Below are 25,184 nucleotides of genomic sequence, written 5' to 3' on the forward strand. Positions count from 1 at the left end.
AAACCAATTCGTCCGCGTACACTGCACATAAAAAAAAACTTGGAATGGCCTTATCATAACTTGCGTTACAGACCTTGAAAAATTTTGCTTCAAATAAAAACCGTGAATCTCCGAAGGCTTAAAAAAGGGTGTGCGATTTGTTTAGATCAATTTTTCGATGAACAAAATATTTTATATAGCCAATGCTAATAATTTAATTTTAGAGACAAACACATTACTTTGCATGTACATAATCATTACTTGATTCACAAATTCGAAAATTATATGCCTAAATCTGCGTAGTGAATACGACAGGAAATGCACACGAATTCTCGGGAAGGGATTCAGAAGCCTGTAGTACACTCTGACGGGCATAATTCCCTAAAACTAAAAGCTATAAAAATAAGAATATAATATTATATGTATGATTTGCATGTAGAGTTTATCCGCGTCAGCTATGAAAATATGCGCATGTCAAAGCAATGCAGCATGAAACGGCAGGCACTTGCATTGATATCGATCAGTAAAAGATCGATCAATGGTCACAGTCCAGTGGGGAGCCAAAGGAAACTGGAAAGGGATGTATTTAGTTTTAAATCAAATTCTTGATATAATTTTTTTATTGGTACTCATTACAGTACATGTATAATTAGATTATCAGTAAGCCCCCCCCCCCCCCTTCTATTTACATGAGACAAAATACAAATAATTGAAATGCAGAATAACAGAACACTCACATAGAAGAATCAAAATTCACTTTCACGTCCCTTTTTATAAGCTACATAGAGATTTTATTTCTAGTTCAGTTATCAAATTATACGAAATCTTAATGTTATTTTGTTACTTGTGGGAACAATACGCAAAACACGTCACAGTACTTCTTTATAGAGTTATCCTTGCCATTAATTCCCGGATTATATCACTAGCTTGATTATGTTTCTTTTTCATGTAAGTGTCTGATAAATTTTTAAAAAATCTTTAAAAATATACCTAACAAACTGCTGACATGAATTGCAAGACGATACATCACGTCATCTACTAAGACAAAAACTGCATTAAAATAGATAAAGATTTTCTTTAGAACTCCTCCCTATGTGTACATGTTACACAGCCGTAGGTAAGATACACATTTGATAAATTATTATTTCGGTGACAATGATAATTTTATCACTTCCTTTGGATACATTAACTCTCTGGGGCATTTCCTTGTGCATTTGTCCTTGTAGTAACGATAAAATACTTTAATTCGTTTTTTTTTTTCTGGAACGGATTATCATCACAGACGGACGTTAAATCTTTAAAATTTAGTGATAATGTGCACCGCCGTTTTCACAGCACTAGGTGATATTGGACAGGACGCTCCTCCAGCCCCGATGAACATCTATTGGAATACTAAACATAATTCCTATGAAATATATTACTATTATTTTATGGATAATCTGGATAAAATCCTTTTAAAAATACTCGCTTACTTCAAGATTAACAATAGTGTACATGTAGTTAATATGTACATTCGTTTTTTATACAGATAAATATCTATAGAGTAATCTTTTTTTTCTTCTTTTTTTTTTCATTTCAAGACTTGGAATGCCTTAAAATGTATTAGGAATACAATTTCTGAAAAAAAAAAACGAGTTAAACCATCGATTATGGAGCGGAAAGGAGGTGTCTTGTCCACAAGTAATGCAAGATCGTGTTTGTATTTCTTACAGAACTTCATGGGAACAGATAATCTTTATTTATAGACAATAAAAAAGGTTGATTGTATCATGTTTCACTTAAATTTTCATAGAAAATTCCGAAAGCGTACACCACTGTATACGTTTTTTAAGCCTTATAGACTTGGTCAACAGAATTATCTAAAATTCCTTGTAAATTATAAATTAAACCCAATTTTACTTGAAAACACTGATGTCAATATTCCGATCAGCATGATAAATGTATATATAATTAATAAGTGTAAATACATGTAAGAACTTTTCCATTCCCAGCTGCTGACCTTCAATAAGTAAATGTAGACAGGCAGTGGCAGATTTAGAAGTATTTTGTCATATATAAAACAATGCGATAAAACACTAGAATCCTTTCTGACATAATCAATTTTGTCAAATAAAAATCTGCAACAATACACTGACAAGGATAACAAGTTTTGAAAAGAAATGTTCAAATGGTGACTGCTATACATGTAAGCCAAGCTTCCAATCTCTCCCCCCCCCCCCCCCCCCCCCTTGTCTTTTGACATTCATGAACCCCAGTCATATATCAATTGAAAACGAATAAAACATGCTTAAAAAGCTGATGATTTTCAATAAAAATGTTAAAAATAATCTTTTCTTGAAGTCAAATAAAGTCAATGTCTACTATGAAAGAGACGCGCGTTTTAATTGGAGGTACATTGTACATGTAGGATTAAATGTAAATTGATTGTGTGAACCATCCCAACTTATGTCGTTAAATTACTTTTTCACGCTGTAAATATTGATTGAATAGTTATCATAGTTGCGAAGACTGAAGAAATTGTTTCAAGGACATATTTTCAACATGATTGCTCTTTGTGACGTCATTTTTTCAATGCATTGCGTCACTAATTTACATGTAATGTCCCATAGTAAAATTTCACTGAGAAAGGTTCATATGGTTTTCATTTGCCTAAATAATTGTATTAAATTAATTTTTTTTTCAAATGCAGAATTGAATTTAAAAGACAATAAAAAAAATAATGAAGCCTTCAGATATAGAATTAAACAATTAATTTCTTTAAAAATATAGATTTTATTGTGGAGAAAAGGTGACGTCTATCCAAAAATGCAGCATTTTTTACTTCAATTTTTTTGAAAAACGGATGTGGCCGCACTTTTGTAAGGTTATTTTTTCTCTTTAATATTAAAAATCGTAGTGTATTTGTTCTTTCTGTAAAGTTTCGCATACATACTCGGATGCGGCCATATCGAAATATAGACTTGAAGAGGAGGAAAACGTCCAAAATGGGGGAATTCCGGAATATTAGACCGGTTTTGAACGTTATATAAATGAAAGGGCACGTGAGTTGAGAAAAATTTGTTCAAATTTCACACACAGGGAAACCCTAACAGTTAATTGATACAATTGATAGAATGTAATCGTGCATTTAATTTTTGCCGATTTTACAGGGCCGTAAATCGGTCTTAAAGTACCCAGCTCTTTGTCAGTGTCATCTAGACAATCAGCACCACACCTTAAGTTCATAACCATAACTAATATAATGCATCAAAGCTTAGATATAACTCAGAGGATTTTTTTTTCTGTTTTCATAACTTAACACCAAACCTTTGTTATATGTGATATTGCAATGTTAGTATGTATATAACATGCTTCACATGCATTAAATCTCTGTATTTAGTTTACTTTATAAATACATGATTAGGAAAAATATATAAGAAGTACAGGTGTAGATATATATAGTAATGATAAAAGGTGATAAATTACTTTGCAGGTACTGGATTTAATTTTTTTTTTTAACTGCAAAAAGAAAAATTCATTTTCTTGGTATAATTTGATGATTTCTTAAAGGACAGTTTTAAAATAATTGATATATGAAAAAAAGGGAATTGAAATTATTATGAATGCTAAAAAGTACATGGTCACAAAATCTCAAGTGAGAAGTCAATCATGATAAATTTTCTCTTTAACAGTAATTTAAGCAAATTACTCATATGATACGTACAATTCTTTTAATATTTCTAAAATTATTTTCAGACATTCCACACTCCAAGTTTTGATGACGATTTTGACATCACATCTTTGAATCTCCCTCCAGTAACAGACAGTGTATCACACCCACAGCCCCACCCCCAGACGAGCTTCCCAGCACCCCAGTACTCAGACTTTCTCCCTGTGCAGTACAATGTTTACTCTCAGCAGAGCACTACCCCAGTATCTAGTGTCAGTCCTTTAAACACTGCAGCATTTACCCCAATCTTCCCCCCACAGAACTTTGATATCCCAGATATTTCTTTTACCAATAATTTGAATCCCAGTGTTAGTTCTCTGACATCTATGGCCATGATGACCAGCTCTATAGACAATGGAAATCAGAATTCACCTTTTTCCCAGACTACCATGGCTTCAACAGTTCCTACTATGACCAACAATGCTCAGATCTCAGTCATTAAAATGGACAACAACTTTCTGGAGCCTAACAGAGAGACTTCACCTTCCCAAAGCACAAATTCAGTGTCTCCACAAAGGGAGAGTAGTGAGGATAGCAGTGATGATTGTCTCCCTTTGGCCCAGGTGAGAAAATACATTGTTTCAGGATTTTCAGTTTTTTCAGTAGCTTTTGGGGAAAAGGGGGGAAAATTATGTATGATTTTTGCACTTTTTATTGTACAAGTACAATGTATGCTTAAAAAAGTAATCCCTGAAAGCAAAATTAATAATAAACTGCACAAGCTATTACTCATTACCCCTTGAGAAGTTGTAATGTGCTGCCTTTCTTTGAAGCTTTTCAACATGTGCAGCATTGTGCTTTCAGCTGATAATAAACTCACAGTTTTACATCATTACTTAAAATGCCATAGACCATCTGTCATTGACAAGTTTCTGACCTCAGTGTTTTATATAACCTTTTTTATTTCATGATATTGCACATTTTTATCTTTGCGAGGCATATTTACAATAAATCCTGTTTGTCAGTGACTTCTTATCTTTTGTGTTTGCCTTTTTTGGCTCCATTAATCTTTTTAATATTTTTCTCTTTCCATTCTAGTCACACCTGTCGTAGTAAACACAGGTTTTTCAAATTTTTGTCATTCAACGCTCACCTTTACTAGATATTATTTTATATTCGCGTGTAAAACAAAAAATAAATATGATGCCAGATTGTATAATGTGTTATACCAAAAATTAATAGGATGCCAGATAAATTTATGCAAAAAAATTTAATTTTTTAAAAGTTGATTGAAAAGTTTGATTTAATTGTAAAGAATTTAGAAGTTCACTTTTAACATCCATTTTTAGCTCACCTGAGCTGAAAGCTCAAGTGAGCTTTTCTGATCACCTGTTGTCCGTCGTCCGTCCGTCTGTCCGTCTGTCCGTCCGTCCGTCTGTCCGTCTGTCCGTCCGTCTGTAAACTTTTCACATTTTCAACTTCTTCTCAAGAACCACTGGGCCAATTTTAACCAAACTTGGTACAAAGTATCCTTTGGTGAAGGGAAGTGTAAATTGTTAAAATAAAGGGCCAAGTCCCCTTACAAGGGGAGATAATCAAGAAAAGACAAAAATAGGGTGGGGTCATTAAAAAATCTTCTTCTCAAGAACCACTGGGCCAGAAAAGCTGAAACTTATGTGGAAACATCCTGGGGTAGTGTAGATTTTAAATTGTTAAAATCATGACCCCCGGGGGTAGGGCGGGGCCACAATAGGGAATCCAAGTTTTACATTGAAATACATAAGAAAAATCTTTAAAAATCTTCTTCTCAAGAACCACTGGGCCAGAAAAGCTGAAACTTATATGGAAGCATCCTGGGGTAGTGTAGATTCTAAATTGTTCAAATCATGACCCCCGGGGGAAGGGCGGGGCCACAATAGGGAATCCAAGTTTGACATTGAAATATATAGGAAAAATCTTAAAAAATCTTCTTCTCAAGAACCACTGGGCCAGAAAAGCTGAAACTTAAATGGAAGCATCCTGAGGTAGTGTAGAATCTAAATTGTTCAAATCATGACCCCCGGGGGTAGGGCGGGGCCACAATAGGGAATCCAAGTTTGACATTGAAATATATCGGAAAATCTTAAAAAATCTTCTTCTCAAGAACCACTGGGCCAGAAATACTTAAACTTATATGGAAGCATTCTGGGGTAGTGTAGAATCTAAATTGTTCAAATCATGACCCCCGGGGGTAGGGCGGGGCCACAATAGGGAATCCAAGTTTGATATTGAAATATATAGGAAAAATCTTAAAAAATCTTCTTCTCAAGAACCACTGGGCCAGAAATACTGAAACTTATATGGAAGCATCCTGAGGTAGTGTAGAATCTAAATAGTTCAAATCATGACCCCCGGGGGTAGGGCGGGGCCACAGTAGGGAATCCAAGTTTTACATTGAAATATATAGGAAAAATCTTAAAAAATCTTCTTCTCAAGAACCACTGGGCCAGAAAAGCTGAAACTTATATGGAAGCATCCTGAGGTAGTGTAGATTCTAAATTGTTTAAATCATGACCCCCGGGGGTAGGGCGGGGACATAATAGGGAATTCAAGTTTTACATTGATATACAGAAGAAAAATCTTTAAAAATCTTCTTCTCAAGAACCACTGGGCCAGAAAAGCTGAAACTTATAAGGAAGCATCCTGGGGTAGTGTAGATTCTAAATTATTCAAATCTTGACCCCCGGGGGTAGGGCGGGACACAATAGGGAATCCAAGTTTTACATTGAAATATATAAGAAAAATCTTAAAAAATCTTCTTTTCAAGAACCACTGGACCAATAAAGCTGAGACATATTTGGAAGCATCCAGAGGTAGTGTAGATTCTAAATTGTTCAAATTTTGTTCCCCTGGGGTAGGGCGGGGCCACAATAGGTATATTAAAAGGGGGGAAATCTGGTAAAGAACAGCATGGCCAAAGTTACTCAGGTGAGCGATGTGGCCCATGGGCCTCTTGTTATTATGACTGATCAGATTACAAAAAAAAGAAAGAAAAATTACACTGAATCTTTTTTGAATGTACCAGATATTGCACTTTTATTTTTTTTTTAGGGGGGGGGGGGTTAATCTTTAGATTCATCTCTCTATAATAGAGATGTTATTTAATATTTTGTGAATTAAATCCATTAATATGATATATTTGTTAGAGTTCAAAACTTTTAGATATTTTAACATTACCCTAGCTCCTGATACAAAATCTTTAATGCATCTAGTATTATGTATATTTTTGTTTTGAGAATATTGTATGTAAATTCAAAGAGGAATTAGCTGGTACAAAATGTAGATACATGTGTGGTACAAAATCTTAGATGAAGTGGTAAAAGTGTATGAGCCACATAGCAATGATGTACTGTGCTTTGAATTGAACAGCTAATGAAAAGACAAGCAGCAGCCAAATCAACAGTGGTGGAAAAAGAGCCTTCACCCCCACCAGCCGGGGTCACTAAAACCAGAAAAACACCCAAAAAGAAAAAGAAGAAGGATCCCAACGAGCCCCAGAAGTAATTATTTTATCCTTCAATATCCACCTTTTATATCATTTTATCTAGAAAAAAAAGTGCTCAGGGAAAATCTAATAGTATCAATATTGCAGCCCTTTTAAAGTTTCAGTGAACAGATTTCATTTCAGTAAAACTTGTTTATTGTAAACATTGGAAATATAACAGTCTTAATTTATCACCAGGACATGCAAAATGATAATACATTAACAGAATACATGAATTACAGATTTTATCCATCCAAAGTCAATGACTTCGAGATATATTACAAATCTTTATATGAGCTAGATTAATAATAATATTTTTATGAAATACATTTGTACTGTAAACCAACTATTATTCGCGACATTTTTTATTCACAACTCCTCAGTTTGAAATCCATCTGCTACAATTAATTTTTGCGACTAAGGAAATGTTCTACATTAACACACAACTAAAATAATGGTTTGCAGCTAGAAATATTTGAGAGTAAAGGAAGATCACAAAACTCGCGAATATTTCTCGCTCGCTAATAAAAGTTGGATTGCAGTATTTGAAGGCACTTTAATTGATTTTTTTTTAATTTCAGACCAGTTTCAGCATACGCTTTGTTCTTCCGAGATACTCAAGCAGCTATAAAGGGAGGTAATCCCTCCGCCAGTTTCGGAGAGGTTTCCAAAATCGTGGCATCCATGTGGGATAGTCTGGAACCGGAGAGAAAAAATGTAAGTGCATTCACACTAAAAGCTTGTAATCTCCCTTAATTATGAAGGACTAGCACATCATGATAATATTTTGAACAGAAAATGTCACATTCTGAATTCAATATTTGTCCTGTTTATTTTTATTGATCAGAGAAGCTCAGTGGTCTGTAGTCTTTGCTTTGTAAACTGAACAAAATTTTATCAGAGGAGGGATTTTTTTCCCTTCACTAATTTTGTACAGTATTTAAAAGAAAATGAAAATTCTTCAAGTTCTTCATTTTGGCATATGAAAAGTTTGAAAGAAATACAACTAACTTAAAAAAAAAAAAAGTTTGGATAAGCAATGGTCAAGTTATATGTTTTAAAACTGAGATGAATAATCAATATACTGTAAAATTAGTACATGTTTAGATCTAGCAAAAAATATTATTAAACTGATTGACACTTCCCTTGTCGAGGAACATTATATTCTCCTCACTAAAAGCTACTGTAATAGCTGAGGATAATTTGTGACCATTTTCGCAGAAGTAGCCATTAGGAGACCATCAGATAGCATAAGATTGATGGACCCCTCTAAAGCCTGAAAACAACGATCAGATTTATCTTATGATTGGTCGGATAAAAATCCCACAATAATGGAATATCAATTAGTGAGGCCCTTGTTTGCATGATAACAAACCAAAGTTATTACCATTTATTTTTTTATTATTATCTTAAAATGGTATGGAATTTTTTTTTTCATTATCCTATCAAGTTATAATGAGCCATAAATGTAGTTATTTTGAATAACAATAGGTTTATAAAAATTGCAAAAAGAGTAGTGTAGATTCATTCCTGTTCTAATAATATAATAATTTGTAGATATTTTCCCCCATCATTTGAATATTGTCCATATTTTATTTATGACTTGCACTGACACACTGACTTGACATTCTCTGTCTGAGAATGCAGGGGATTGACAATTTTTTCCACATTTTTTTATGTGACTGTCAGACATTGTAAGTTGATGCTGAATTTAAATGAGTGAAGCTTTACAAAAATAACTGTCTAGTACATAAACCAAAAAACAGTACCATAGAGTAAAAGGCACAGTTTCCAAATACGTTAACATTCTAGAATTAAAATCTGCACAAGCTGCATATTCAGTTCTAAAACTGTCTATCCTAAACTATTTCTGATTTTTAATTATTAATAATTAAAGTTAACTGGCCAAAATATTTTGGAGACTATTTTTCATTTGCTAAATTATTTTTGAAAGATGAACGGTCTTGACTTTAAGATCTGATTGACTGCTGTAAATTGCCAGTCCTAACATGTGACAGATTGTCTAAGGTTACATTATAGAGAATAACCCATACTGAACACAAAAGTTTTTTTTTTCAATACCACAGACAAATCTAAATACCTCGATCATAATGCCCTATCTACTTAAAATCTCATCTGATAGTGTGTCCTTTGATCTCAACCATTAAGGGACAAGTTCTGGTCATCATGTGAACTTTAATAGCCTCTAATGTCCACCAAAACCAACTACATAGGCCAGCTAGGAGTCCTTTTGTACTCAATGCCTATTTGATCCAGTTGGCTCTTAACAGTTATGCTCCATTTTGTGGATAATTAATTCTAGATGGTATTTGATGATCTTTTTAACACTTCAACTTTAGATATGTATACACTGTATTAGACATTGCAACATTCTAAATTTTGTTTCACATTTTAGAAACATTAACATTTTACTTTTCAAATTTCTTCTTATATTACCTATTTATTTCATTTCTTTTTTAGCTTTATAAAAAGAGAACTGAGTTAGCAAAGAAGGAGTATCTGAAACAGCTAGCAGCCTACAGAGCTAGCCTGGTATCACAGGTTAGTTCCCCTCAGAGAAAGGATTTGCTTTTGCCAAGTCTTGTATTAAGTCTTTATCAAGTCTTTATTAAGTTGTGAAAGAAACTAGAATTTATAAATTATTTTTAATGGAATTCGGATAAGAAAAAAAAAAGACTTGACAAACTCCTCTTGAATACCATCTGTTGTCAGATTAGATAATCGCCAGTTTATTGGGGTATAAATCCTAAATGTGCATCCATGAACAAAACAAGAAATACATTTAAATGACTATTCAAATAAGGTAATTCAGAAAAAACCATGCAATCATGCAAAATTCAATGAAAGGAAAAATGTATGCAAATTAATACTTTTTTCTTAGAAATAACATACATAATTATAAATCGACACACCAAGTAATTTTTCCTATCTTAAAACAATTACTAAAGGAGGTGTAATGAGAAAGTTTGGGTAATACCTGTGTATTTCAATGTGAAAATTTGTCAGTTGGAAAATAACATGATTTATATGACCTGTACTTTGAATGTTTAAAGGTGCATATGCATTAGTGTCAATGCTGTTAAAATCAGCTGGCTTAAAATGCAAATGGAGTCCTTCTGCTTTTGTTTGATATTTGTTTAATGAAGCAGGTGGGGTTGCATAATATAGGTCAATAAAAAGAAGGCATTCGATTTTCAAAAGGAAATTCCTTTTTTTTTTTTTTTTTTTTTTTGAATTGCACACTGATTAATTTATGATAGGATTGTTATATCTTTTTCATGAAAAAACAAACAAACAAAAGCCCAGAAGTTGGCTCTGTACAGGATTTAAGAAATGATTTGATCTAGAAGAAGGAATTTATAATTTTTGATATTATTTGTGGCTTTTATGAAAAAAAATGTCACATTCAGTTGCAGAAACAGCTAAAAACTGAAAATCTCCCAGAGATAATTGTACTTAGCAACAGTAAGCTTTACTATTCTTACTGCTACATTTTATACAAATAAAAAGATCAAGATAATTATAAGGGAATTAAAGCCACCATAACAACAAAGAAGAAAGAGTAATACAATAGGTCTGAGTCAGGAAAACTCTTGTTTGATTGGTGGTTTTTGGTTACCATGGGACCCAGTCATCAGTCATTAAATGAGACTCAACAAATCACACACAATGATCTCTGCACCTGTCCTCTATAAAAAGCACTGAATTATAAGATTGATTTGCAATTATCCTAAAAACCCATTATTTCTGTCTTTATTTTTGGGATAATCTGCACGTAGTGTTAAAACTTTTGTCTGAAAAAATTACATTAAAAAAATTCTAAATGTTATTAACATTGTAATTACTAATTTGTTCGACATAGTTAATCTCTGAGACAGAACATCAACAGAGAATGAGGATCTTTTGTTTAATTAACAATTACTTAATTGGTAATTGTTGTATTGGTACCAAAAAATATATTGCTGGAAATTTAAACTTTTGCGATTCATTTTCAGTTACCAATGGATGATAACAGTCCATTTGGAAATGTCATGGATAAAAGTCACTTGACAAGGGGGCCACAGACCTCTCCCATGCATGGATCTCCCAATGTATCCCCACCTCAAGGAGTCTGGCCCATGTCCTCCATGCCCATGCAGAACCAGTCACCCCTGGGTCTTCATGGAATGTCCCCACCAGGACAATCTCCGGACAGTCACGGCATGTCACCCCAAGGCACAGGAATTTCTCCCCTTCACCAGGGACCCAATATGTCACCTATCATGGGGGATATGTTGATGGGACCCCCCTCCAATAGCCCCCCACAAATGGGATACAGCCCCCAGCATCAACACGTCAGCCCTCAGCAAATTGTGCCATCTCCTCCACGCCCTGTTCAACCTATCGCTCCAAGACAACCAGTCTTAGGACAGTTGATGGTTAGCTTTTTATATTATACTCTCTGATTTTGAATCCAAATATTGTTTAATATTCATTTTTAAATTACTCTTAATTTGAAAACATGCCAACATATGTTTTATATTCTGCATAGAAATACCTAGTCTCTATTACATCTTTCAGGAGGAAGCAAACATATGTTTAGATGGGGGAGACTTGATGCAGTCAATGTGTATCAGAAATGGTTGTACTAATCCAACTATAGAGAGCCCAGGCTGGGACAATGAGTACTGCTCAAATGAGTGTGTTGTCAATCATTGCAGGTGAGTGTTACTCAATTGGGGCAAATACTGAGAGAGAGAGAACATTTCAAGTCTGGCTTCATGTGTGATATGCATTATACATTAATTTTTTAAACAAAAAAGTATGGGATGTATGGAAGAGTTAATTTTTTTTTTTGGTGTTCAAGTGTGTTTTCATATTGTGGATATAGTTTGATGAAAATTTTATTAAGAGGCTTGTTTAGTAAGCTTTTAGCCTTTTAATGTTTTCTTCATATGTTATACAGGTATCATTGTTACTTAATTCTCTTGCAGGGATGTATTTACAGCATGGGTGTCATCAAGACAAGGCTCCAACCAGTTCACTGTGAAGTGAAGAGCTCCAGTCAAAGGGAGAGAACTCAAACCAGTTCATCATCAAATGAAAAAGCTGAACAAAGTCAACCAGTCAAAGGGAGAAAACTGGTTCTCAGGTTCATTCTTCTTATAGAATATTGTGAACTGGAAGTTGGAAACTTGTTATGTGAGAAAGGATCTCTTGTTGCAAGTGGCCTTGATGAATATCTATTTGACTACTGAATCATGTTATTATTGTTAATAGAGAAATGTGTTCTCTTTGCATTGTTTTCAAGGCAATCATGATTTTTTTCTAAATTTGGTGTAATTATATGCATATAGTTCTATTTGTCATAAATATAGTGTGCTGTATGAACTGAAGCCAATAATTCAAGCTTGATATATGCAGTTTCTTGCTTTCACAGCACTGACTTTAATTATATGCAAAGAATTAAGAAGAATAATTGATATAAGTATCATCATGTGTATTAAATTTTTTTGCCTGTTACTTATGTAATGTTTGCTGTACACTGCATCCTTTTACTGGGTCATGTATACTCTTGTTAAGGATTCTTTTGTGTTTCCAGATTTTTGATATAACTTTGTCCATTGCTGAATATTATGCAAGCATTTATTCATGATGATGTGTTTATAACTGAGCTGGAGACCTTCTGTCCTGAAATCAAGTTTTTTGTGTAATGAACAGAAAATGTACACTGATATATCAGATTATATTTTGTAGAGATTGTTATTCGAAACAGCAGTTTGAACATAAAAAAAAATTCCAGATAGGTCTTAGCAGGTGTAGAATTTTCTTTTACATTGGGAAAACACTGATAAAAGCAAGAAAAAATGAAGTAGTTAGTTAGAATATTAAAATGAGAAAAAATATCTTTCAAGTAAATTTTTTTTCTCTTTTGAATTTAATTTATTAATCTATAATTATGTACATATGAATCCTATTAAAATGTGACATAGACTGTGTCGTTTTATCTTACATGTTTAATGGTACCTGTGCATGTCTCTCCTCTTCAAAGTTAGAGAAATACACCTGTGTTCACTTACCAGGTGAAAGGGGGACATTTAAAAAAAAAAACAACTTTATTTTATGCTTTTCATACATTATAAGATATACATGTAGCTTGCAGGAAAGTCTTATTCTCAATGCTGTACAAGTTTGTGCCTCCTTTATCTTGAAGGTTATGTCATATATTTCTACTTGGTAACATTTTATTTGTAGAGTGAAATATTCTTCAGTATTTTAATTTACATCAAGCATTTGAATGATAATGTTTTTTTTTTTCCTTTGAAATCAGACTTTAAAACAGATTGTCCATGATGTCATGTATCATTATGATGAGAAAAAAGTAATTAAATTACAAAAAGCTCTTTCTTCCTTATTGTTTATTTTCATGTGTTACTGACACAAAAGGTCTATGTGAGGGGATGAAGACACATGCTAATTTAAGATTTATTTTGTCCAGCCAATAAAATGAAATAACAATTAAAAAAAAAATAGATTCAATTAGGCTAATACTTAAGACCATTGATAGACTCTAAAAAAAAGTTCAGACTGTAAACATTGCATCCCGGCAAATTAATTTAGTCTCCAAACATTTTTAAAATATTCTCTAATCTGGATGTTATCAAATCTGCATAATTTCAAGGAACATTAATGGCTAAATTTGTTTAGACAGGGTTTACTATACAAGATGATGATGTTTAATAAAGAAACAAACTTCGACTATAAAACTCAATAATATCGGTAACTGATGTATGTCCAAATATCAATCTTGGAAAAAGTTAATATAATTCTCCTTATCATATAGATTCTGTCAAAGTAATTCTTAAAGAGAAATATGTTCAAGAATATTCAGTAGTAACAATATGTATACAAATTTTACATTTTTGACTTCTATCCCAAGATCCACTGGGCCAATTTCAATCAAATTTGCTGCAAAGGCAACCTTTGGTAAGCAGGATTCTATTTTGTTTATATAAAAAGCCACATCCTTTTTTAACAGGTGTGGATCCAGGATTTTTCATTAGAGTGGGTGCTATTAGATAACGTAGGGCATGAGTACTGCCGAGGTCTTCAGCAAGTCAAGGACAGTGTACTACAGCTGGGGGTCTGGGATCAAACCCCCCTATGCTCCTGAGAATCGGCAATTTAGAGAACCTCATTTTAGTACATAAATGACTGTAATTTTACCTTTATTATGTAACAGGAGAGGAGAAAAATGTGCAGACCAGTAAGGGATTTGAACCTGGGCCCTCAGAATCTCCAGTCAGGTGGTCTTCCGAGTGAGCTGTCTAGCCACCGGCTATTGAATCCATCTGACTGCCATATTTCTCCCTCCTTAAAGGTTCTCGTCTCCCGAAGACACCAACCCAGGCTCTTCCCTGGCAGGTCTTTCACCTGTCACTTCCAGGGCATGGCACGGCACTACTCCTACAAGTAAGAGCCTCGGTTAATGTCCCTACGCTCGTTATATACCTCGGCGCCAAGTCAAAAGTATCTCGCTGTGAACCTCTAGCATGCTGGAGTAGGCACGGCACCAAATGTAACAGGAGAGGAGAAAAATGCGACGGACCAGACCAGGATTTGAACCCGGGCCCCTTGAATCTCCAGTCAGGTGCTCTACCAACTGAGCTACCTGAATCTGTGGCTCTAGGGGAGTTAATTAAAAATTGGTGATAATTTGGTGGCCTCTTTTAAAAATCTTTTCAAGAACCACTCAGCTAGAAAAAAATGAAACTTATTTGAAAGCTTCCTGACAAAGTGTAAATAATAGTTTGTTCAAATCATGACCCATGAGGTAGGTTGGTGCCACAATAGACAAATCAAAGTTTAACAGGTATATTTAAAAAAGAATTAAAAATCTTTTCAAGAAAGCAGGGCCATGAGTAGTCAAAATATAGAAGCATCCGTAGCTAGTGTAGATTCAAGTTTATTCAAATCATGGTCCCGGGGGTAGGGGGGGGGGGGGGCACAAAGTTTTACATTGAAATTAATATTTAGAAAAAAATCTTTAAAAATATTTTTATTAGAACAGCAAGGCCATGACAAGAGCACATGGGCCATAATACTCACCTGAATCACTGGCCCAGCTATTCTTCAGAAAGAATATTTTTAAAAGTTTCCCCTCTTTATTTCCATGAAAAATTTTGGAAAAAAGGGTCATTACTTAACTGAACTTGAACCCACACAAAATGGGGATGCTTCCATTTCAATATGACTAACATGGTCTACTTTTTGGGAGAAGAAGATACAATTTTAAAAATTCTTGAATACTGAATTATGTAAAATTTGATCCCCAATGTTAGCCCCAATCTAACCCAAGGTTAATAATTTGGAGAAAAATATTAATATGAAGGACAAGAGAGTGTTTGCATATCAATGTGATTTAGTGTGGCCCTTCTAATTTTAAATCTTTAGTCACTATTTTGGAGTTCCAGGGATCATGATTTTAAAAAATATGAATGTGCATTATATTACAATGCTTGGCATATTAATACATGTATGACAAATCATGGCCCAATGCTTACTGAGAAAAAGTTTTTTTTATGTATTCCCATGTAATAGTTTAATCCCCAATTGTGGCCGGGGCTATGGTTTGAAGAAACTTGAATCTACACTAGGTGAGGACGTTTGCATATTTTTATGACTAATCATGGCCCTGCTGTTCTTGAGAAGACCCTTAAAGATTATTTTCCTACATACATATATTCTCATGTAAAACTTATATTCCCTGTTTTGGCACCATCCTACCCCCAGGGGGCATAATTTGTACAAACTTTACAGGAAAAAATCTTTTCAAGAGTAGCAGGGCAACACTAATTCATATTTCAACATCAAAATATGCAAACATTCCTAAGTTTGATGGACCTTTTTTCTTTTAAATTCTGGACCCTGGGTTATGGGGTGGATGTGTATTGGGGGGAAGATCTTTAATTATTCTTCTCCATGTAGAACAGCAGGACCATATTAGTTATACTGATAATGAAGTATCCTAATGTGTGGATCAAAGTTTGGTTAAATTAAAACCACTTGAGGCTAGGTTTGGATCTCAATCTTGGGCCAAAATTTTGCATGGGAATAAAGAGGGAAAAAATCTTTTGTTTTACCTTTTAAAATTGTTTCCTATAAATAAAGTATAACGTTTTATGGAAAAGGTTAATGTTGAACTGCTCGGTGAGATAATGGACCGGGCGATGAGATGTTGGACCGCTATGGCGTTTTTACGTCACACTATATTCCTTAACGTAGCGGGCAGATTTGCAATCGTTGGTGTTCAACAGATACAGAAATGACTGAGTTATATCTGCAGTGCGGGTAAGCGAAATTATATCAAAATTTAGTCATATTCATTATAAACATGGAAGCAGGGAGGAATAAAAATAAAAAGTAAACGGTTTGACAAACAATTATTAACTGGATTCTTCGTGCAAAATGCGTTTTACCGAACTCTCGAACCAAACTGTTTGCATGAGGACTATGCTCATGAGCCTCTTTCGTTTCATAAATACAGCTCAATCTTTGGATTTTGCATACATATGTAAGTGGAGCAGGGTTATATATTATCCCGAGTTGGATACTCATGAATAACTATGAGTATATTCCTTTTATTACAATTCAATACACAATGGATATTTTAAGAATATCAGAGATGATCCAAAAGCTAAAAAAAAAAATAATAATAATGATAATAAATACATTCATTTCCATACTTAAATTTGTTGTCAAACATTTCCTCAAGTAATCGTCTTTTAATATATTTTGCATTTCTAGCAATTTCATGTGAAAAGAGCAATAATCAGTAAATGATAGATGTTTAAAATTTAGTTCAATTTTTTTTTCAATTATAGTTTTTGATATTAAATTTAAATATATGTACGAAAGGAATGGGGGAGAGGGCGTTATAACTATATATAACTTATTTCCCAATCCCTTTGTAATAAGAAATTACAATAAAATATGTTCAAACCAAAAGAATGCAATACAAAATCATTAAGCAAGGAAAAAAAATAAACGTTCACTAGATGAAATCCCGCGCAAGCGCGGGGAATTGAATTTATACCACTACCGACAGAAAATATATTGTAGTTTCTACTGACAGCCTACAGGGTTATAGCAGGAAGAAATGCTTTGTTCAAAATCCCTCATGTGCGTCTCCACCCCCCTCCCCCCCCCCCCCCTTTTGCAAAAACTTGACACACAATTTCATTACTTGATGTTTATTATGAAACCTGTCATACTATGTTATGGATATATTGTATGCTCTTATTTCATTTCCGTCAAGGATAAATTAAAAGCAGCGAATATGCACATTTTACTGCCGATAAATTAATTTTTTTGGGGGGGGGGGGGGGTAAAAATTCACAGGTACTCGTGTCTTGGTTTATAAATATGTATGTACCTTATTGATATGTAAAAAATGTACTTTACCTTTTTTACATATCAATAAGGTTCATACATATATATAAACCAAGACGCAAGTATCTGTGTAAAAATTAGCTTTTAATTATTAAGGACATACGCAACGTACCTTACCTACTGATAATTTTTCAAGATATTCTTAATTTAAGATTAAAGTGCCATCAGATGTTCATAAACAAAAAAGCAGCTTGCATTACCAGGGGTTTTGAAAAGATATCAGCTGATGAAAATTCTTGTAAAATTCAAAGAAAAATATACAAAAATTACTAATACATATATTCTAATTGTTTTGTTTATCCAAATTTGTTTTAAAAGAAGTGTACAACAGCATATATAGACATTAAAATGAAGCACACAGTTCCTTTAAGTATTAGAACCCTTCAACTCCAGGGAAAAAGACAATAAAGTTCAATCTACATTGCGTATGTCCTTAACGCCCTATGAATAGGCCGAGTATTCAAAAAAAAAAAAAAAAAAAACCAAAAAAAAAAAACCCCCCAAAAAACAAACAAAACAAAACAAAACAAAACAAAACTGAAATGTATTGATTAAAGCACAAAATTTTACAGCTTCAATTGTATTTGAACAATATCTTATTCATTAATTTGCTCTTTTCATGTAAGCAGTGAGGAATATATACACATTTTACCGATAAATTTATTAGGAAAACCTACTACATATATGTATAATAGTCTTTCGATATATAAATATATTCACAACTTATAGTGTTATCAATGATTTACCATTTTTTCAATGACCATTCACACATTAGCTTTTTTTATGTTCCTACAGCTATAATTGTCTCGTTTTTCTTTTTAACATCGGGCTCGATGCTATATGATGTTCTAGAAGCTTCCGTCAATATCAAGATCGGTGAATGACAAAAATAATTTGCACATTTTCCTTTTTAATCGGTTATCACAACTTATTTCTTTTATGTCATTTAAATCAAGTTTTGATTGAATAATTCAGTGATGACGTTTTATGAAATAAATACGCGATTGATTGTTGTCAGTTTCATAAAAAATTGCCTGAAACTTAGATCCGCCAACCGGAAACGCCACCATACTCACGTTTTTGCTATTTCATGGCTGCTTATAGAAAATAAAAGTAGACTTTTAATTTAATGTACGATACTTACAATGCGAGTGAAATCTAAATATAGTTAACGGACATCATATTGTATCTAGTATATTCTCAGAGGAGTAAGTGAACACTCTGGTGCATCCGTTTCGGAGTTTATTTGCAAAATTTATTAATTTATAAGTATAAGATGTATGTAAAAAGAAAAAAATCTCTGTAAAGTAAAACTGGAAACTTCAATGTATAACAAATTATGCAGAGAGAGAAAAAGAAAAAAATTATTTGGATGAGTTTCACAGTCCTGTATTGTACCTAAATGGATGTTATCAGAAAAAAATGAGCGTACATTACTGCTATTCGAAAATTATTTGGCTGCTGGATAAAATGGACAAAAACAATGGATGAAATGGTAAGTGTTTTCATCACTGGTTCAACAAAATGGTCAATAATTCATTTTTTAAAAAAGTTTAGCTGCATAGTGTTTAACCCTTACGGAACGTAGCATACATTTTGAAACTAAACTTAAATGAATTTAAGAATTGTTGTTTAATAAGACGAAAAAATGTCCAAAGCTTCTTGCACATTTACATGTTTTAAAATTGCTTAAAAACTATTTGGGGCCTATTTCGAAGAAACATATGATACGCTACTATTAGACGACAAATACCGGTTTCTGTTGGAAATGTCTTTAAAAAGTTTTCAAGTTCCACAAATAACATCCTTAATCTACAGGCATATCATATCGGGGGGGGGGGGGGTGGAGCTGGCCCCCCAACTTTTTTCCAATTTCAAATATAACATTTTACTATTGAAAATGCTCATTGAGTCTGCCCCCCTCCCTTTTTGTTAAAGTTAAAATCATGGTAAAATGATATTTCATGATATTTCTTGCGTTAAGCGGCGTTTTATCATTACTGAGCGGTTGCTACAGCGCATCCCTACCGGTGAATCGTTCATACAAGCTTGGTCACGATATGGTTGATAGTTTCTTGAGAATGGACTGCTCCAAAAGCTTTAACCCTGTCACTCATCCAAAAAAATGTACGCCAGATCAGCATCCTATTCAACTCTGGTATAGGATGCACCGTTAGATACATCATCAAAGTAGGGCTTGCTTGCATCAAAGATCTCAATGCCGAATTGCCGTATATTATATACTGTACTGAGCGTATTAGAAGGCTTTATATAACGTCCGACCATTTCTGCTAAATCAAATTAAGCCTTTTTTTTTAGAAGGATCTTTTGCTGTTATCATATATGAATATTCTTGTTCTTATTCTAGAGCGGGTTGGTCCCTCAGTTTTTATTGCAGTATCTTGAACACCACCACATATCAACAAAAGTTTAAAATGAAAATGGAATTGCCCCCCAATTTTTTCTTTCGCTACCCTCACCCCCCTCTACTTTGAAAAACGATAATATGCGTCTGGTATTGATTGTAATATTTTTGGATTTAAGCGTAGAAATATATTATTTACCAGCTAGAACGATAGACAGCCCTTTGCATGTGCGGATCCAGAATTTTTTCCGGGGATGGGGGATGTCCACACCCATTCAACAGAGGGAAAAAATTGACAAGCAAAAGAAAAACTGAGGAACTTGTCCAAACCTTAAAAAACCAATTTCGTGGTGTGTGTGTGTGTGTATATGTGTGTGTGAGAGAGAGAGAGGGTGTGTGTAAGTGTGTGGGGTTGTTATCTTTAGGTTATTTTGTAAATTAAATTTAGTATCATACATATTAACACAAGGATTTTTCAGAAACTTCCTAGATTTTTGGGTACTTTTTGACTTTTTCCATTTTTCTTAACGCATTTATTTCAGCTAGCAACCATACAAACACGAACGCGTTTCAATCGCAACATCTCGGGCCTTTCCGACAAGCGGGATGTTTTTCCAAACTTGTCAGAAAGGTCCGAGAAGATACAATTGAACACGTTTTTGTCCCGATAGCAACCGTTTAAAGGTACTTCACCTTGCAAAAGGAACGCTGAATTTGGATGTTATTTTACTATAAACCAGACCCCCTGTGGTGATAGGGGGCACACCCTGGCTAAATACATACAGGTGTTTTCAGAAGTTCTGTTGGAATAGATCCGTATTTCAAAACACAAAGTATATTTGTACATGTATATATGTTAAATAATTGTGACCCCCCTCCCCCCTCCTTGTGAATCAGTTCCGACTTTTTTTTAAGTGAGAAAAACATTCTCTGAGGAATAAAATTAAATTCCTTTCACAGTTTCTTTCGAATCTAAGTTACAATAATATATCTCAAGCCGTTTTTAAGGATTCTGGATGCTTTATTGGTCTTCTCTGTGTCTAGAACATACACTCTGGAGATGTCTGACGACGAACTTCACCGACTTGAAGCTTTTAAAACAACTGGAAACTTCTGTTTTACCCAGACAATACAACATCCGGGCTATCGGGGAACATCCGGATTCCAAAACGAGGTCTCTCGCTGTCATTGTGGTACACTTCCGTACTGACTGACTGCATTCTTCTACAAGTTATCATGTATCTGATGATATTCATTTTTCCTCATTTCACATGTTCCTATGCACTCAATACCCACGTTTCACAATATAAACTAAGCACACTCACGTGAGAAATTCTCTTCACTTGAACCATGTGAGCACAAAAGAATCTGCAATGTATTTGTAATTTTTTTTATTTAGGCTACTTAAAAAATGAAACGCTTTTGCTATTCCCCCATTTTATGAAATATTTCAGATATATGAATAATTATTTTTTGCATTTTTTTGGTTAGAAAAAAAAACATCTTCAGTCGTCATTTTCGGCCTACAATCACTGTCTTTATTCGGAAGATCCTATACATAATTAAATTTTGTCATAAACACATATTAAATTGGAAATAGAATATGACACATGTAAGTTTAAGAAAAATTACCAAATTTCTAGCTTCGGACAAGCTGATACTGGGGTCTCTTATTGTTGATTTCAAAACGTGGATCTCACACCTAAAACTGTGAAGTAGGGTCTTGTGTTCTCCTGAAACAGAGAAAGTTTAAAATCATAATGGTTACCTACTTAAATATAACTTCTTAATGTAATCTAATGGGGCACTTATTGATTATTAGAGATGCTGTGGTATAGGTCTCCCTTTGTCGAAGTCGAATGAATGTATGATTGAGAAAATCTGTTTCACGTATGTGAAAAATCTAGATATCAAATATCTAAAATAAAAACCTCAGATTTATTCCAGCTATCGATGCTCCTTTAACTATGATCCCACTGTCATGATTTGTGAGATTGCTATCTTAATCGAGGCAATTCTATCAAACATTGAGGTCAGTCGTCGCAATCGCGATCGTAGAATTTTTTTGACATGCAGTTCAATCGTGATTAATGCATCAGATCTTATTGCATCGTAACAACGCACAACATATCGTATCTAATCGTGTTACCAAATCGTGATGATCGGAATCAATCAACAAACACCTGCAATGTGTTACGATCTGACGCTCTGTCTTCAAAATGCTGACGACCTGGCACGGATGACTTACCAGCAGATACGAGTTGATCCAGATAGATGCGAGTCTATAGGAATATTGATGCTTTGTCACGGACACTCACAATTTGTTGCGAGCCCCTGCATCTGTATTCCAGAAAAGGTTTAATGCACCGCATTCAGCGAACTACACTTGCTTTTAACCGACAATCTGCTTTTACAAGCAATATTTCTTGTGTTTAATCTGTTGAACTGTCTATGGTCAGATTTTATATACATACATGTACTCTGTACCTGTCGGGATTCAATCGTCGAGACCACAATCGTATCCTATCACAGCATAGCGCATCGGTATCCTAAAGTATACGAATGCATCTGTAAAGTAGACCGTCGTCCCTAATCATGCTGATCGTGTCAGATCGAGATCGAATCGTTCGGACAATCCCGTATCAGGTATGTGATCTGAAATTGAGTAGTCGTGACCGTATCGCATCAAATCGCAAGAAATCGTATATATAAGAACGTATCGACTCTCTTCACCTCGTATCCATACCTAAATTTCAGTGAAGTTCCGAGATCAGCTACGAATTTATGGTCAATCAGATCCAGTGGGAACATAGTCTTGGATACACGTCACACATCATTACATATACCCTAGTTTAATAGATATTTCATCGATTCTTCTTTGGTCCCTCTATGAGTGTTGTCTTTATTGTCTATTTAAACTATTTCAATATATGGCCAATAAATTCATGGTTATCTACGATTTTGTTAAAACATTAGCAATAGTCCAGTCTATCAAAATGCAGAACTCTATTTGTTTATGCATTCAGCTCGTTAAATTCTCCGAATGAGGGTTGAAAGGTGGTAAATTGCGAGGTGATCAACAGCATAAAATAATTGATGCCCTAACCCATAACTGGTATAGTCAATAATTATTAACTTTACTTATTATTTATAGGAATTAAATGAGTAAAAAGAAAGTAACGTACGTGGTATTTTTATTTCCGATCGCGTGAGAATCATTGGTGCTCTGGAAAGAAACCAAATGAGGTAATTTGAAAATAAACAAAGTGAATTGTCATCTTTTTTAGTAAAAAAAAAAAAAAAAAGAAGATCAAACAAGTTCTACCAATTAATCGTCAAGACATGCATATATAGTTCGAAGAGAGAGAGGACTTATACATCACGTCTCCCCTCCCCTATTCCCTTGATACTGTATTCATCTTAGACCATTATTGGTCTGCGTGGATCTAGAAGGCATCTAATGCCAGATATGAAGTAAATTCCCTATACATCTTTGGGTTTTATATGGACTTCATGTCGCCATGTGAATATGTTAAGCACGAGTTCCTAACAAAGGTTTCTAAGTATTCTGTAAAGGTATCTAAGCTCTCTGGGGGATAATCAATGGATGTACACAGGACAGGCTTCTCTCTGAAGCTTTTGTTGATGATTTAGAGAAACGTACTTGTCTCTGACTATAAAACAATAGTCACGCAATGGAAGTGTCTAATGGCTATTGGTAATAACATTGCTTACATCAATCTGGTGTTAATGAAAAACGTAGCAGAATATGAAAAATGCAAATAAATGTATATATATATATATCATCAAGTCAAGATGACCAGCCAAACCAAATTATAGATATTTCTGGTAAAAAAGAAAGTGTTTCATTACGAATGACCAGCTTTGACTGGATGTTCTTTTTCTTGAGGATGAAGGTGATGTACTCCGGAAGTACGACGTACACCAATCAGACCAACCAAACACCAGCTTTCGGGAAGATGTGAAATCGTCAACACCAGAAAAATTATCTATAGTTGTAAAAAAAAAAAAAAAAGAGAGAGAGAAATTATTAACAGGCAAGTTATGAAGAGCTATAATAAATAATTTGTTAGATACTGACTCGGAAGAACTTTTCAATGTAGATTGAAAAACGCATACTAAAGAAAACAGTTAAAGAAAGAATAAAATGCTTCACAGTGTCCCACAGTGCTAAACATTATTATTAAAACTTGATAAGTTAACTAAATTATTGAAAAACATTTACTAAAGAAGACAGTTTCAATTATTAGGCCGCCCAGAGAGAAAAAAAATTGCTACAAAAAGTTTTTTTTGAAGGGGGGGGGGGGGAGATAAGGACCAGAATGTCCAACAGAGATAACAGATCCAAATATACAATCAGCAGCACTGACAATCATACAGTTAGTGACGAACTGCATGTAAGCAAATCAAGAGAAAGTGGTTTACACAAACTATTGTTTAACTAACAGTAGCAAATGTTTAACAAATATCCTATATAACACTGAGTAACACTGAGGAAGCAGATTCACAGCTTGGTGGATCTGGTCCACCATGTATGTAGGTATTAGTATATAACTAATGATGTGTGTGATTTATTAATTACAGAACAAGAAGTGTTTGTCCGTATGGAATGTCATACATCAATGCACAATTCAATCTGAGGAGGCTTCAAAAACTTATTTGGAAATTATAGACTTTAGTTACTTGTCAGCAAAGTAAATTTACTCGGATTAAAATGAATAAAAGACTGGGAGATGAGACGAATCAGAGCATTTATTAAAGTAAGATCTAATCATATTATTCATATCTTCTGATACTAAAAAATCTTAAGAAAAAAAGTTGAGCATTTTTTATATCAAAAAATCGTTTTTCAGAGAAAAATAAATCAGTTTTCTGATATATTAGAAAATTATTATTTTGTTTTTGTTTGTCTTTTTCTTTCTTTTGCAGTTGGCTGTCGTATAAGAGAATAAATTTGCGGTATCAAAATAATAATAATAATTATTATTATTATTATTATTATTATTTTTAACAGAACGTGTCTTTCTGATATCAAAAATTCATTCGTGAATATATATATATATATATATATATATATATATATATATATATATATATATATATATATATATATATATATATATATATATATATATATATATTACATTTTCAACAGTGAAATACTGTGATTTATTTATTGAAAAAAATGATATTCT

At 33.7% G+C, this 25,184-nt stretch overlaps 2 protein-coding genes across 4 annotated transcripts in view; one reads left to right on the forward strand and one right to left on the reverse strand.

Moving 5' to 3' along the window:
* The window catches only part of LOC133205400 (TOX high mobility group box family member 4-like), a 43,677-nt gene extending 30,122 nt beyond the window's left edge, over positions 1 to 13,555 (forward strand). For all 3 annotated transcript variants that reach the window (XM_061341205.1, XM_061341203.1, XM_061341204.1), the window contains 7 exons: positions 3,715 to 4,251; positions 7,037 to 7,167; positions 7,733 to 7,868; positions 9,633 to 9,713; positions 11,168 to 11,590; positions 11,733 to 11,872; positions 12,146 to 13,555. In XM_061341205.1, the coding sequence (XP_061197189.1) occupies positions 3,715 to 4,251; positions 7,037 to 7,167; positions 7,733 to 7,868; positions 9,633 to 9,713; positions 11,168 to 11,590; positions 11,733 to 11,872; positions 12,146 to 12,206 (1,509 nt within the window). In that variant the 3' untranslated portion in view covers positions 12,207 to 13,555. The remainder of the gene's footprint in view (positions 1 to 3,714; positions 4,252 to 7,036; positions 7,168 to 7,732; positions 7,869 to 9,632; positions 9,714 to 11,167; positions 11,591 to 11,732; positions 11,873 to 12,145) is intronic.
* A 7,405-nt stretch (positions 13,556 to 20,960) lies between these two features.
* On the reverse strand, positions 20,961 to 23,966 carry LOC133205401 (uncharacterized). The gene is made up of 5 exons (XM_061341206.1): positions 23,842 to 23,966; positions 23,154 to 23,194; positions 21,601 to 21,701; positions 21,294 to 21,336; positions 20,961 to 21,192 (listed from the first exon to the last, which is right to left on the reverse strand). Exons 2-5 carry the CDS (start codon positions 23,185 to 23,187, stop codon positions 20,990 to 20,992), a joined length of 381 nt encoding a protein of 126 aa, XP_061197190.1. The 5' UTR covers positions 23,188 to 23,194; positions 23,842 to 23,966; the 3' UTR covers positions 20,961 to 20,989.
* Positions 23,967 to 25,184: the final 1,218 nt, after the last annotated feature.

This window comes from Saccostrea echinata, unplaced genomic scaffold (assembly GCF_033153115.1).
Source record: "Saccostrea echinata isolate AGI-Se365-2 ecotype Australia unplaced genomic scaffold, CSIRO_AGI_Sech_v1 ptg000054l, whole genome shotgun sequence".
Classification (NCBI taxonomy): Eukaryota; Metazoa; Mollusca; class Bivalvia; order Ostreida; family Ostreidae; genus Saccostrea; species Saccostrea echinata.

What these genes read in the sequence shown, in the direction of transcription:
- LOC133205401 (XM_061341206.1), bottom strand. Translation starts at nt 23,187, where the DNA reads ATGATTCTCACGCGATCGGAAATAAAAATACCAC. An exon ending in ATCGGAAATAAAAATACCAC is followed by an intron (nt 21,702 to 23,153) that starts GTACGTTACTTT and finishes TCTCTGTTTCAG; the next exon opens with GAGAACACAAGACCCTACTT. An exon ending in TGTCCGAAGCTAGAAATTTG is followed by an intron (nt 21,337 to 21,600) that starts GTAATTTTTCTT and finishes AATACATTGCAG; the next exon opens with ATTCTTTTGTGCTCACATGG.